This window comes from Synchiropus splendidus, chromosome 6, assembly GCF_027744825.2.
Source record: "Synchiropus splendidus isolate RoL2022-P1 chromosome 6, RoL_Sspl_1.0, whole genome shotgun sequence".
NCBI lineage: Eukaryota > Metazoa > Chordata > Actinopteri > Syngnathiformes > Callionymidae > Synchiropus > Synchiropus splendidus.
The window spans coordinates 18,970,682-18,982,946 of record NC_071339.1 but is presented as its reverse complement, the minus strand read 5'-3'; the positions used below and the strand labels follow the sequence as shown (position 1 = coordinate 18,982,946).

General features: G+C 40.5%; 1 protein-coding gene across 4 annotated transcripts in view; it reads left to right on the top strand.

The window, feature by feature from the left end:
• kif5ab (kinesin family member 5A, b) overlaps positions 1-12,265 on the top strand; it is a 104,184-nt gene that overhangs the window by 24,707 nt on the left and 67,212 nt on the right. For all 4 annotated transcript variants that reach the window (XR_008414781.1, XM_053867126.1, XM_053867125.1 and 1 more), the window contains 4 exons: positions 6,892-6,979; positions 9,424-9,497; positions 9,834-9,938; positions 10,261-10,309. Coding sequence is in view for 3 of the 4 variants with exons in the window: in XM_053867126.1 (XP_053723101.1) it covers positions 6,892-6,979; positions 9,424-9,497; positions 9,834-9,938; positions 10,261-10,309 (316 nt within the window). In the remaining variant the exon portion in view is untranslated. The remainder of the gene's footprint in view (positions 1-6,891; positions 6,980-9,423; positions 9,498-9,833; positions 9,939-10,260; positions 10,310-12,265) is intronic.

The window sequence follows — 12,265 nt, the reverse complement described above, 5'->3', positions numbered from 1 at the left end:
TGTTGTTGTTGTCTTCTCTTTGGAGTGAAACAAATTCCATTTTCTGACCTCAGCATCACTCTCCAGCAATCTGTAAACCCATCAAATGATGAGGATTTCTCCCTTTGGGTCAGCGGCTTAAGCCTCCAGTGTAATCAGCTCAAACTGTTCTGTAATAATATGGCGGCAAATCCTTTCAATCAGATACATGTCTGGTACTGCGACACAGGGGAGGAAGCTGGAGGGCTGCTGCTGCTGTATCGATTTTGGAAAAACATCCCCGTTGGGAGTGAGCCTCCCAGGGTCTTGTTTGCTAGTGATGGAAGGAGGAAGGAGTGTCTGTCCTTGCGGAGGAGCTGAGCCAAACGGCAGCACTCCAGAGTCACTGGTCGAACTACCTCCCCAACGAGTTGCAGTTACAATAAGTTCCTTCTCTTCAGAGATGGGGTGAGGTGCTCGGCCATTCAGGAGAGACTCAGAGTGGAATTACTGTCTCTTTCAAACACTGTTGAAGTCTCGGGTGGGCAACTCAATTTCCAGTGGGGCCACATCGCTAACTAGCAGTGTCATGAGGCGCCGCCACTTAAAATATGTACATAAAATAAATAGAATCGTCTACATAAAGGTGTGGATAACTAATTATATAATTATATTGTAGTACAATAGGTCAAAAATGCGTCTAAAATGAATGAAATTTTCTGTATTGTTGTCTGCAGCTCATAGCTTAAACCTACTCAAATAGTGGGCTGGCCCCCTGGTGGGGCGTGGAGTGATGCCCGGGGGGCACATGTGACCTTAGGGTACATGCCGTTATTTGCCATGCTAGAATAAACTGTAACAACCACATAATTTTTTATTTCAGGCAAATTTTGCACTTTGTCTTTTCTGTTACAGACAAAAACAATGTTCAAAAAACTCTAAAATAGAAATATAAATAGAAAAAGGTAGTCTAATCAAAACACTCATACCCCCAACAGCAGCAAGAAATAAACCAAGGTGGAGGAACGAGAGTAACTAAAGAGGCGGCCGAGAAAAGACGTCAAGCAAGGGAAACGAGAGAAGCGAGGATCGAAGGAGTTTTACCGTGAGGACGTGAAGCAACCATCTGGCAACACGAGCTGGGATCGAGGTGTTGAAATCCATGTGAGGTTGATTCGCAAATAAATCCCAGCCGTGTCGCTCGGGAAGCTGGAAACAAAGAGGAAACAAAGAAGGAAACGGAAATGAACAGGCAATAACAAAATAAAAGCACGAGGAAAAAAACGCAGAACATGACAGCACTAGGTCAGTACAACAACATTGAACTTCTGCTCAGGATTTAAGTCAACTGTCTCGTGGTCCACATTAAATAACTTGGCGGCCCAGATTTGGCCCACAGACCTTCAGTTTGACACAGATTTTCGAAACAGGTAGTGGAAATTTTCAGCTCACTTCATGTGCACATCAAGTTCACTTTAACAAGTGTGTTTGCAATCTTGGACATTGTTAGTCTGCCGACGCAAACGCTCATCTTCTTCAGATAGATTGCTCTCGGGTCTTAAATCTTCCCTCCTGCATTATGATTCGGCAGAGAGTCGATGGTGCACAGATTATAAGTGTAACAAAAAATCTCTGGCCAGTGTGTGGGCGGCTGTAAGGCTCGTGTAATCTCAACTCGATGCAGCGCTCTCAAAATAATACTCATTATCCTGATGGTGATTTTGCTGTCTTATAATATCTGACCAACAAAACTGGAGCTGCGTGGGAGAATCTATAGTGGGGAATCAACACAGTGTAATGAATTAAAATGGAGGGAAATTCTGGAACTGAACAACATCGTGAGCCTGGGGGAGCTGTGTTTGTTTTGCTTTCTGTTGACGGAATGTGATGGTTTTGTGTATTCATGTGAAGCTAGTTGAGGTGGTTAGTTATCTTTTCTTTTTAGAGCAAGTGTAAAACACAAGTGCTTTACTTTTGATTCAAATACTGTAACACTCTCTTGGAGGGAGAGTGAAGGCAAACTGGTGAGTTTACCCAGTGCTGGCTAAAATGGTGCTCTGCCTCATGTGTATGAAATGAAGCCTTTAAGGTCAAAGGTTAAGGTGTTGTCTAATTCTGAAGCAAATATGAAGCAAAAGTCTAACGTTATGTCCACTGCATGACAGTCAGCAATGTCTCCTTCTGTAGCGAGTCATAAGACTAGTCCAAGGACGTCGCAAACATCTCAGAAGAGAAATGATGGTGCTTTGATGCAGAACAGGTGATGATGACAATGATTTCACTCTGAAGTTTAAAAAAAACCTCTGCAGCTTTCACTGCATTTTCAGGTAAACTATGTATTTTAATGTGTTTTAATGTCATGTCAGGAGTGTTTGATCTTACCGATGTAGTTTGCAGCCATTAGCATCAGTAGAGTGTAAAAGGAAATGACTAATGTGTAGATTTTCCAAAGAAAAAAAAACGTCGTATGATGGATTTTGATGGATTTTGATCCTGCTGTCACATTTCTTATTCTCTGAAACTTCTGAGTGACATCCCTGTAGAGACATCCCTGGGACACGCGTGATGGATGCTAAAAATAAAGCAATGTGGCGCCCTGCTCTAATGAGAACCAAAATATAGCTGTAGGTAAAAAACATAATTTGTGCTGCCAGTTTGATGAGCTTGCATCAGTGCAGTTATATATAGAACAGAGACCATTAAATGGGTGTGAGATTTGGGATTTTGAGAAGCTTATGCCATTGAAATGATCTAAAAGCTGCCTGGCTAATGTGCAGCACATGCTGTGTGGGATTATTGGTGTGGCTGATTTGTCAGTGACCATGTACATAATAATAATAATAATAATAATAATAATAATAATAATAATGCTTCACTTTCTAGGGTATAGATGTAGTAATACAAGGAGACATACATGCCATAAATGAGAAAAGAAAAATAGTTTTGTCCAGATGAGGCTGCGGCAGCATAGCATGACAAATGGTAGCACTCCATGGTTCAGTTCCCTGAACACTGTTCTGCACAGCACACATGAAGTACACGCTAACTGAGACTTCTGCCCAGAGTGTGCTATATAAGTACTGTGCGCTACTGTACTGTACTGCACTGTATTGTACTATACTAAACTATACTGCACTATACTATACTGCATTGCTCAGCATTACACTTAGCTATACCATACCATAATATACTGCACTGCACATACTAGTCTTTACTATGCTTCATGATATTCTTTTATTCTACTTTTATTCTGTACTGCACTATGCTTTATTCTGCTTTGCTGTATTACTTTATAATTTCAGCTTCTCCCTTCAGGGGTGGCCACAGCGGATCATCTTCCTCCATCTCCCCCTGTCCTCTGCTTCCTCTTCTCTCAAACCTACAAACCTCATGTCCTCCTTCCTTCACCACCTCCATCAATCTCCTCTTTGGCCTTCCTCTCCACCTTCTGCCTGGCACTTCCAACCTCAACATCTCCCTACCAATGTACTGGCTCTCTCTCCTCTGTACACGTCCAAACCATCTCAGTCTAGCCTCTCTGACTTTGTCTCCTAAACACCTGTACTACTTCTATACTATACTATACTATACTATACTATGCTATACTATACTATACTATACTGGTACAATGTACTAAACTGCACGATACTATGCTATAGTCCACTCTACTATATTAGCACTGTATTGACCTATACTACTGTCAATGTTCTATACAATGCTATAAGAAATGCCCTACTGTACTACAATACACTGCAACATATCACACTATACTATACAATGCAGTATTGTGCTCAACATTTCTTCACTGCACTATACTATGCTATACTATGCATACTGTACTGTAGTAGTACAATACAGCACTGTACTGCACTCTACTGCGCTGTGCAAACTATACTACACTGTGCTAAAATCTGTGAATTTATTCAGCGCTGTGCTGTGACAGTCTGTCATTTATATTATGATAGATTTTGCTATACTATACTATACTATACTGTACTAAACTGCACAACAATACTATGCTATGGTACACTCTACTATATTAGTGCAGTATTTACCTATACTAATGTCAATGTCCTATTGTATATAGTTCTATAACAAATGCCATACTGTACTACAATACACTGCAACATATCACAATACACTATACTATGCAGTATTGTGCTCAATTTTTCTTCACTGCACTATACTATGCTATACTATGCATACTGTACTGTAGTAGTACAATACAGCACTGTACTGTACTCTACTGCGCTGTGCAAACTATACTACACTGTGCTAAAATCTGTGAATTTATTCAGCGCTGTGCTGACAGTCTGTCATTTATATTATGATATATTTTGCTATACAATGCTATGCTCGACAATACTATTGTATAGAACAGTGTAAACTGTATATACTGTACTGTACTATAGTTCTCTGCATTATATTGTACTATACTATACTATACTATCCTGTATAGCATACAGTACTATGTAGTACTGTAATATGCGGTATTACTGTGCACAACAGCTTCAACATGATATATAGTCTTGGTTTAGAAGATTTTTTTTCCTGACACTGTCTCACAGCTGCTCGATAAAAAAAATAATCGGAGAGCGAGGTAGAAGGTAAAACTTGGCAAAACTGTCTCGCAGCCATTTATGTAAGTCTTTTACATAGCACTACTTAGATGTGAGCGACAGCTGTGTCGTATCCTGTCTACGGTAATTCGTTCTCCTGCCTGCCCTCGGTTTAAAACCCTTCAGGTGTTTCAGAAAGTAGCACTGTATCTGTTGTTCCATCAACATTAAATTCCCCTGGCAGAATGAAATTGTCATCATTCATGCTTCACTCCAGTTGACTTGTGGGTCCGCAGCACCTTCGTGAACTCAATTCTGAGACATCCCTAGGCCAGTTGTCTCACTGTAACATTGTTACGGTCCAAGTGCTTGCAGTGTCAGAAACCTCAAACCTCACCACTGTTGATGTTAAAGCCTTGCCTCAATTTAGTGCACTGGAGATAGAGGACAACACTGGTGTCACAATGTGAGCCTGCAGATTTACCATGTACTACATCAGTAGGGTGCATCCCCATCCCACCCAGAAGGCAGCCCAGGTTCTGGTCTCTGCACCTGTCATCTGTAAACAACTGCAGCTCTCTCCCTGCTGGTTTCTTCCTGCCATCCGATGTCTGCTGTTCATTCAGAATGCAGCAGCGCGACTGGTCTTCAACCTGCTCACATTCTCTCACGCTACACCTCCTCCGACCCCTTCAGAGACTTACAATACCTGCACACAATGAGGAGCACAATATTTACCAAACATGCTTCCAGTCTACATCCAGGACATGGCTACACCTTTTACCCAGGTCTGCCGGCTCCTCTTAGCATCAGTCAGCCTGGCTGTCTCTCACTGAGTGAATCAAGTCAGTCAACAGCCATAACTTCTTTCTGTCATCGCTCAAAAATGGTGTGACTTTACTTGCCTCCATGAATTGGTAGAATGAGTTACTTGTAGTACTTGTTAGCTTCCTTGAGGTTTAACTATTGTAGTATTAAACGATGTGTTTGAAGTTAGGAGAAATTTAGTCTTAAAAATAAGACCACTGACTACTCTGAGCTGCAGTCTTGGTGATGTCACTTGTACCAGGCACATTCATGTAAAGGATCATGGGGTAACTGACGTGCTGGCAAGACTCCTGAAAAACCAAGGGAGATAGACAGGTTTTGTCTGTCAAAGCTCAGTGGATTCAGTTTGTTTGATGTTCGACTTTGTATTTACAAAAAAATGCAACATGTCTCCGATATGACTTTTTTTATTAAGGGTTTTATTAACAAAAAAATAAATAAAGTGTGTATGTGATGCTTTTCGCTAGACGAATCCCTTTCACCTGAGCCTCTTCACACCTGTTGTTTTTAAGTGACTACTTTACAACAAGACAACAAGAAAGATGATGGCTCAGCAGTCAGTGGTCCGTTGTTCAATGAAAACAATTCTCTGTCAGACACTGTTGATGTGGCTAAAACCCCCAGTGTCGTAAGTGTCTTTCGTCGACCTCTTTTCTTCCCAATGCCTTGTCATACACCCTCCTGGGTCCAAAGCCTGTTAATGTGTGATTTGTAAGCCCTACAAAAAAAAAACCCAGTCACTGGTACCAAGTAACTTTTAATTCTGTTAAGTTCAGCATCAATTGTGTAGTTTTACAATCCACTATTTGTCTTAAACTGCGGGACTCCTAGTTATACACTCATTACTTCACAGCACAGCGACTCTCAGTTTTACCGCTTCACACCGAGAAGGTTTTATAAATTAGAAATGCAGTTCATTCCGTACACAGGTGTTTACAAGCGGGCTGCTCAGCTGCTTGTACACATAAGACATTTTTGGCCAAAGACCTCTCGGGTCATCTTGGTTGGCTCCTTTGTTTCCACTCCTTCGCTTCCATCCCTCACTCCATTCCTCTTCTCTGCTCCATCACAAGTCTGCGAGTCCTTGAACACTGGCTCTAATGGCTCCACCTCAGATGCGATCTCTTTCCTCGCGTCTCACGGGGTCAGACAGCCTTTTGCCGAGGGCTTATTTCTGCTCCGTGCGCTCTCAAAACATCCACACGCACGCCAATAAAGTTTGACGTTCTCACCGAAACACACCGCTCAAAGTCGACAGATGGGCCTTGTTATGTGATCTGTGCTTTTGTGTTTCATCATTTGAATCACAGATTCGCCCGCAAAGCGTGTGTCGTGTGCAGAGGATATGTGCGGTCTTAATGGCGGAAATATGGTTTTAGCGATAAACTTGATGTACACAGTCTGCTGCACTCTAACAACCTCGGCTCTCTGCTTCACAAACCTCGCCCAACAAACACGACGGCGAGCCACGGGGGGGTTGTCAGTGCTGAAGCTAATCTCAAAGTTGTCCATTCTTCTAATCCGCTATACTTGTTGTGCTTCACAGGGGAAGTCGTACGTGTTCGACCAGGTGTTTCCAACGAACACGAGCCAGGAACAGGTCTACAACACTTGTGCCAAACAGATTGTCAGCGGTGAGATTGAACTCTTGTGCTCTGCTATTTCAAGAAAATGACTTTCTGTTTGAGTAAAAACTGCCATTACTTTGATATTTTTGACCATAAGCAACATTGCTTGATAAAAAAAAGCATATCCTTTATTGTAAAAAACATTATTTGTCACACTAAAAGTATGTTGAATCTGAAATGTATCAACGCATAAAATGTGTTGTGTGTTGTCCTATGACTTAGCAATTTAGCTGAGCTACAAACTGTTGTGTGAGGTAAAGAAATAGGAATTGAACATAACTGGAACTCTTCAAGTTCTGCAGAAACATTTGACACAAAGAAAGTATAGAGTCCTTCTTAATGTTTACAGATTAGCATTAATCTATGTGGTTAGCTTAGCGATCATGCTAACAGCTGTAACACAGTAAAAATCATCACAAAATTACTGATAAAGCCAAATACACAGATTGAATGTATTTGTGTTTCTAACGGTGGTAAGAGATTGTTGAATGGATGATAACGTTTTGCCGCTGGCGGCAGATGAAAGTTCAATTCAATGTTTTATAGTGTAGTTCTGGAAAGACCTTGATGTCATGCAAAAAGCCCTTTCAAAAATTCAGCTTCTTCCCCCCAAATTTTGACAAGACATTTTGCGAGCAGACAGAAAAACCCACAAAAATATACAGAGACAGTCACAAAAAAAATGAAAATACACATCTAGAACATAACAGTAAAGACACATGCAACAAAATGCAGTCTCACACTGTGAAACAGTCAAGCAGGAAACAAAAGTGAATCATCCGATGAGAAATCTATTTATACACTTCTTTAATCTGTTTTCTCTCAATCATACTACAATTGCAATGGAGATGAAACAGTACCTTGGAATTCAAACCCTGTCCCTCACGCTTCAAAAGCAGACGGGGAGTCTGCATCTCCCTGTCTGCTTTTGGCCTCCGGCTCTCGTTTTTTTGGTGCAGCCTTCAAAGCTGGCGCGAAACCTCATTGAACTGGTGTAAGATGGAGCAGGAAAAGATTGACTGGCATAGTTTGAGATTACTGTGCAGCTGTGATGAAATAAAAATGCATGACTAATGGCACAGTGGAGTTGAAAACGCTCAGGGGAGCCGGCGAAATTAAGGGGAAAATCCATTTCAGGGGAAAAAAGGCAGTGGCATGCTGCGCGAGCTCAACCTGTGTGGAACAGAATATGCAGATGACATGATCCTTTTGTGTCGTAGACTAGCATCACCTGTGCTGCTTTTGTCTCTACTGTCTGAGTCAGCCTTTATTTTAGCTGTCACACTCTCTTGCTATAATCTTGAGGGAGGATGGAAGGAAATGTGTTTGGATGAGAGAGGAACAAAGGTATGGTTGTAGATTGTGCAATCTTTTGGACAGCAAACCTCAGACCTTTATGATTCACAATTTCTTGTTTATAATTCATTACACCAATGAGCCTCGCTGTAACAATTTGCATATTGTAAATTATTATAAAACCTCAAATTCACGAGGCTTCAAATGCAAGTTAGTTTTACAGTCTAAAGCACTGTCATATTGATGTCGAAGAGCTGTCACTGAAACAGCGTTGTATTTTATTTATTTATTTTAACTTTTTTAACTTTTGTGGTCTAGATTTTAATTTCTGTTTTTATGACTACCTCTGCATGTTTTTGTCAGTTTAGATGTCTGTTTGGAAAATGTCTGGGAAAAACTTATTGAAACAAACTTTTTTGGAGAAGGAACTTTTGCATTTTTCCTGTGATGCATCTCATGCACCAAACTTCATCTGCAAAAAAAAAAGCAATCCTGAAATTCCATTTTCATTGGAAAATGAAAATTTCATTTCACTTCAGGGCCAGTGACACTTCCTGTGCTTCCTGGTTCACTTCCCAGTTTGGGAATTCACTTATTTTGCTGCTGGCCAACATGAGTCATAGAGGTTGCTTTAATGTTTGGATCATATGCTCCTTTTTCCTAGGTCACGTGAAATGAAATCATCGCCGTCTCAGTGCTCTACTCATTATAATATTTGGCAGTTGTTTGTCTATTGTCGAAGTTGCTGTTTGCAAGAGCACAGATGAACAGTGTCAGCTGTCTTAGTTGAGTGATTTTGCTTATTCACACTCATCCATCTTGATGCATTGTTCTCATTAAAAACATAGCGACTCCAATTACACTTTCCTGTTCAAGGCCACTGAGGTCATTTAGCAGCTAACAAAGCTTAACTACCAGTGACGCCAGTGAGCGTAGAAGGTCCATGAAGAGCTGGGAGCAGAATTCATGTTTACTTGTCAGAGTTATGTCTTTGCGTTTACATCCCCTGTCTGGAGGATTCGCTCTTATATCTCTGTTATCTTCCCCTTTAGGCTTGACTTTCTCTTTCCACTTCTGCTTATGTAGTGTCATGCCTATCACTTGTATTTTCACACTCCTTATTTCTACAAGTGGTCTCTCTGCTTTCATTATAGATGTACTCGGGGGCTACAATGGAACCATCTTCGCTTATGGCCAGACGTCCTCCGGAAAGACGCACACCATGGAGGTATAGTGCTGCTAAATAATTCAGGAGCTAGACCACTCACTGTGTACACAGTGTGCCCTCAGCCAAGCCCGCTTCTTCTCATACAATATCTCCTCAGCCTCCCTCTGACAGCACATCCATCTCCATCACTGTCATCACGCTCCACCGCCCGTTGCCTACAGTCTCTGGGAACTACCCTCCTTTAGAACCCTCTCTAGGGAAACAGATCTGTTCTTGTCGAGTCAAAAAGTCTGCACACTCTTCTTTCTGTCACGGTTGTCTTTGCTTAATTCCTCACCGTGTCTGTGCTTATCCTCTTCTCCACTCACTTGTTATCTCGTCGCCTGTCTCCTTCAGGGGAATCTCCATGACCCCCAGGGAATGGGTATCATTCCCAGGATCGCTGAGGATATATTTGAGCATATTTTCGCCATGGATGAGAACCTGGAGTTCCACATAAAGGTGAGTTTGGAGGTCCAGTGAGTTTGCTGACGTGTGTGACCCAGAACTGGAGCTCTGTCAGTCTTACAGTGACGTAATCCTCACATGGATGGAGGGACTCATCCATTAATCAAGAGCTATAAACCTCCATAATCCCAGAGTGTTTGTTATGGTTTCTCTTTATGCCACGGTATAATGATGCAGGATAATACCTCTCTGGACTCAGAGAACAGATTACAGCATGCGTTATTGTTTGGACGATGAGAAGGATTTACGTTCCTTCATTATGCACAGTCATGCTTTATCCCCCCTCATGATAACAGGGTTCCATATTTTTCCATAGGTGTCCTATTTTGAGATCTACATGGACAAGATTCGGGATCTGCTGGACGGTGTGTTGGAACCCCCATACTACATTTGATTGAAAAATGACAGGAAGTCAATGTTTGTCATATCAGTATCATTGCAGCCACAAATGAGCTTCGCTGTTTTCACAGACCTGCTATACAGTTACACCCCCAATCCTGGTTTCAACGTTCAGGTGACATTCAGGGTTAGGTTAAATTGCAAGGACCACAAATGACAGTATTATAAGTAAATAAATGTACAAATGTATAGATACACAAGTAAATGTAAGAATAAACAAATTAATTAATAATGTCGAAATAAAGAAATATATGACAACTGATTTTCTTTTTTGTCAAAGAATGGTGCTCTTTCTATATATATATATATATATATATATATATATATATATATATATATATATATATATATATATATATATATAATTTCACATTTTATCTGGAAATTGGACTCATTGAATGCATCAATGGTCTCACTGTAGTGTGGTATCGGGTTTACTTAATTTGCGTACTAGCGAAATCTTGAAATAAATAAAAGACAAAAAGTGGAAAAAACAAAATAAATAAAATGCAAAAATAAATAAACATTGCAATAACAGAATTTATAAATAATTGCACATAAACAAACAAATAAATAAGTAAAAATGTACAAATAAATAAAAGCCGAAATGCATAAATAAATAAATGTATATGTTCACAGAAACAGCACCATTCTTTGACAAAAAAATTATTATTATTTATTCATTTGTTTATTATGAGATTACGTTTATTTTCACATTTATTTATGAATACATTTAGTTTTAATTTATTTGGAATTGCCTCATTTATGGTCCTTCATAAGAAAATGCCTATTTACCTTCAGTATTTCAGAGTATATTTAGAAAGTGTTGTCACGAGGTCTGTTGTGGTTTGGACCCAAAAGCAAGAGACCGAGCAGGATCAGAGTTCAATCATAGTCTAATCCAAAATCAAAAACACTTGACTTGATGCAGCAAGATGAGGCGATGACTTGACAAGACGGGATGTGAGTAGACTAGTCTTGTCGTGGAGACTTGACAAGATGGAACTTGACTAGTTTCTTGACTTGACGAGACGACGATGGCATGAAAACGACGAAATGTGACACACACACACGTGACAGCAGAGGAAAACTCAACGACAAAGGAACAGAGGGGCAGATAAAGGAGGAAGCAAAACAACAGGTGCAGTCAATGCAGGGATTAGTGGGCAACACAGATATGACAGATGAGAACAGGAAGACTAACCTTTCCAAAATAAAACAGGAATCAAGCTGAACATTGAAACTTACAGAAGAACGAAACAAACCGGTCGACGCACAGCAAGTTTGTAAAAATAACGGAATTTATTATTATTATTATTGATACGGTTTCAGAGTCCCCGAAGTGAAATATGTTTTTTCCCCCATATGAATAAGTAATGCCCCATTTCTGGGCTTCTGCTTGTGGATGTTGGACACAATTATCTGTTATTTATTCATAGAGTGTTCTGTATTTTACATCCCACTACATTTGCTGTTGCCGTTTGGTTTGGACATATTTTTTTGGTGCACCTGAAAATTGTGATTTGGTCAGAATAGAAGTTGTTTTGATGTGCTGGAGATAAAAACAGTGAAGCGCAGACACTGTAACCTCCATGGCTCTGTTCCAGTGCTTCTGAGAATAGCACACTAGTGCTGTGGGCATGTCTCTGTATTATGTGAGTCCTAATCATTGTGAGGTCTGTGTGTACTGATGTGGTGAAGTGTAGCTCAGAGTGGAACTCTGACTGAAGTGAAGGTATCATCTTTTGAGACTGTAAGGTTGTAGATCCTTCTCTTCAGAACTGTTTTCTGAGGTATCCAATGTGCGGCATCTTAAATGTCATTGAGAAGAGGCTTCTGCTGTTTGTTCAGCAGTGTTCAGTGAACGACTGTGCTAAATCTCTGTGGTCTCTGTGGTGTGTCGAAGGAAAACAAAGGTGCAG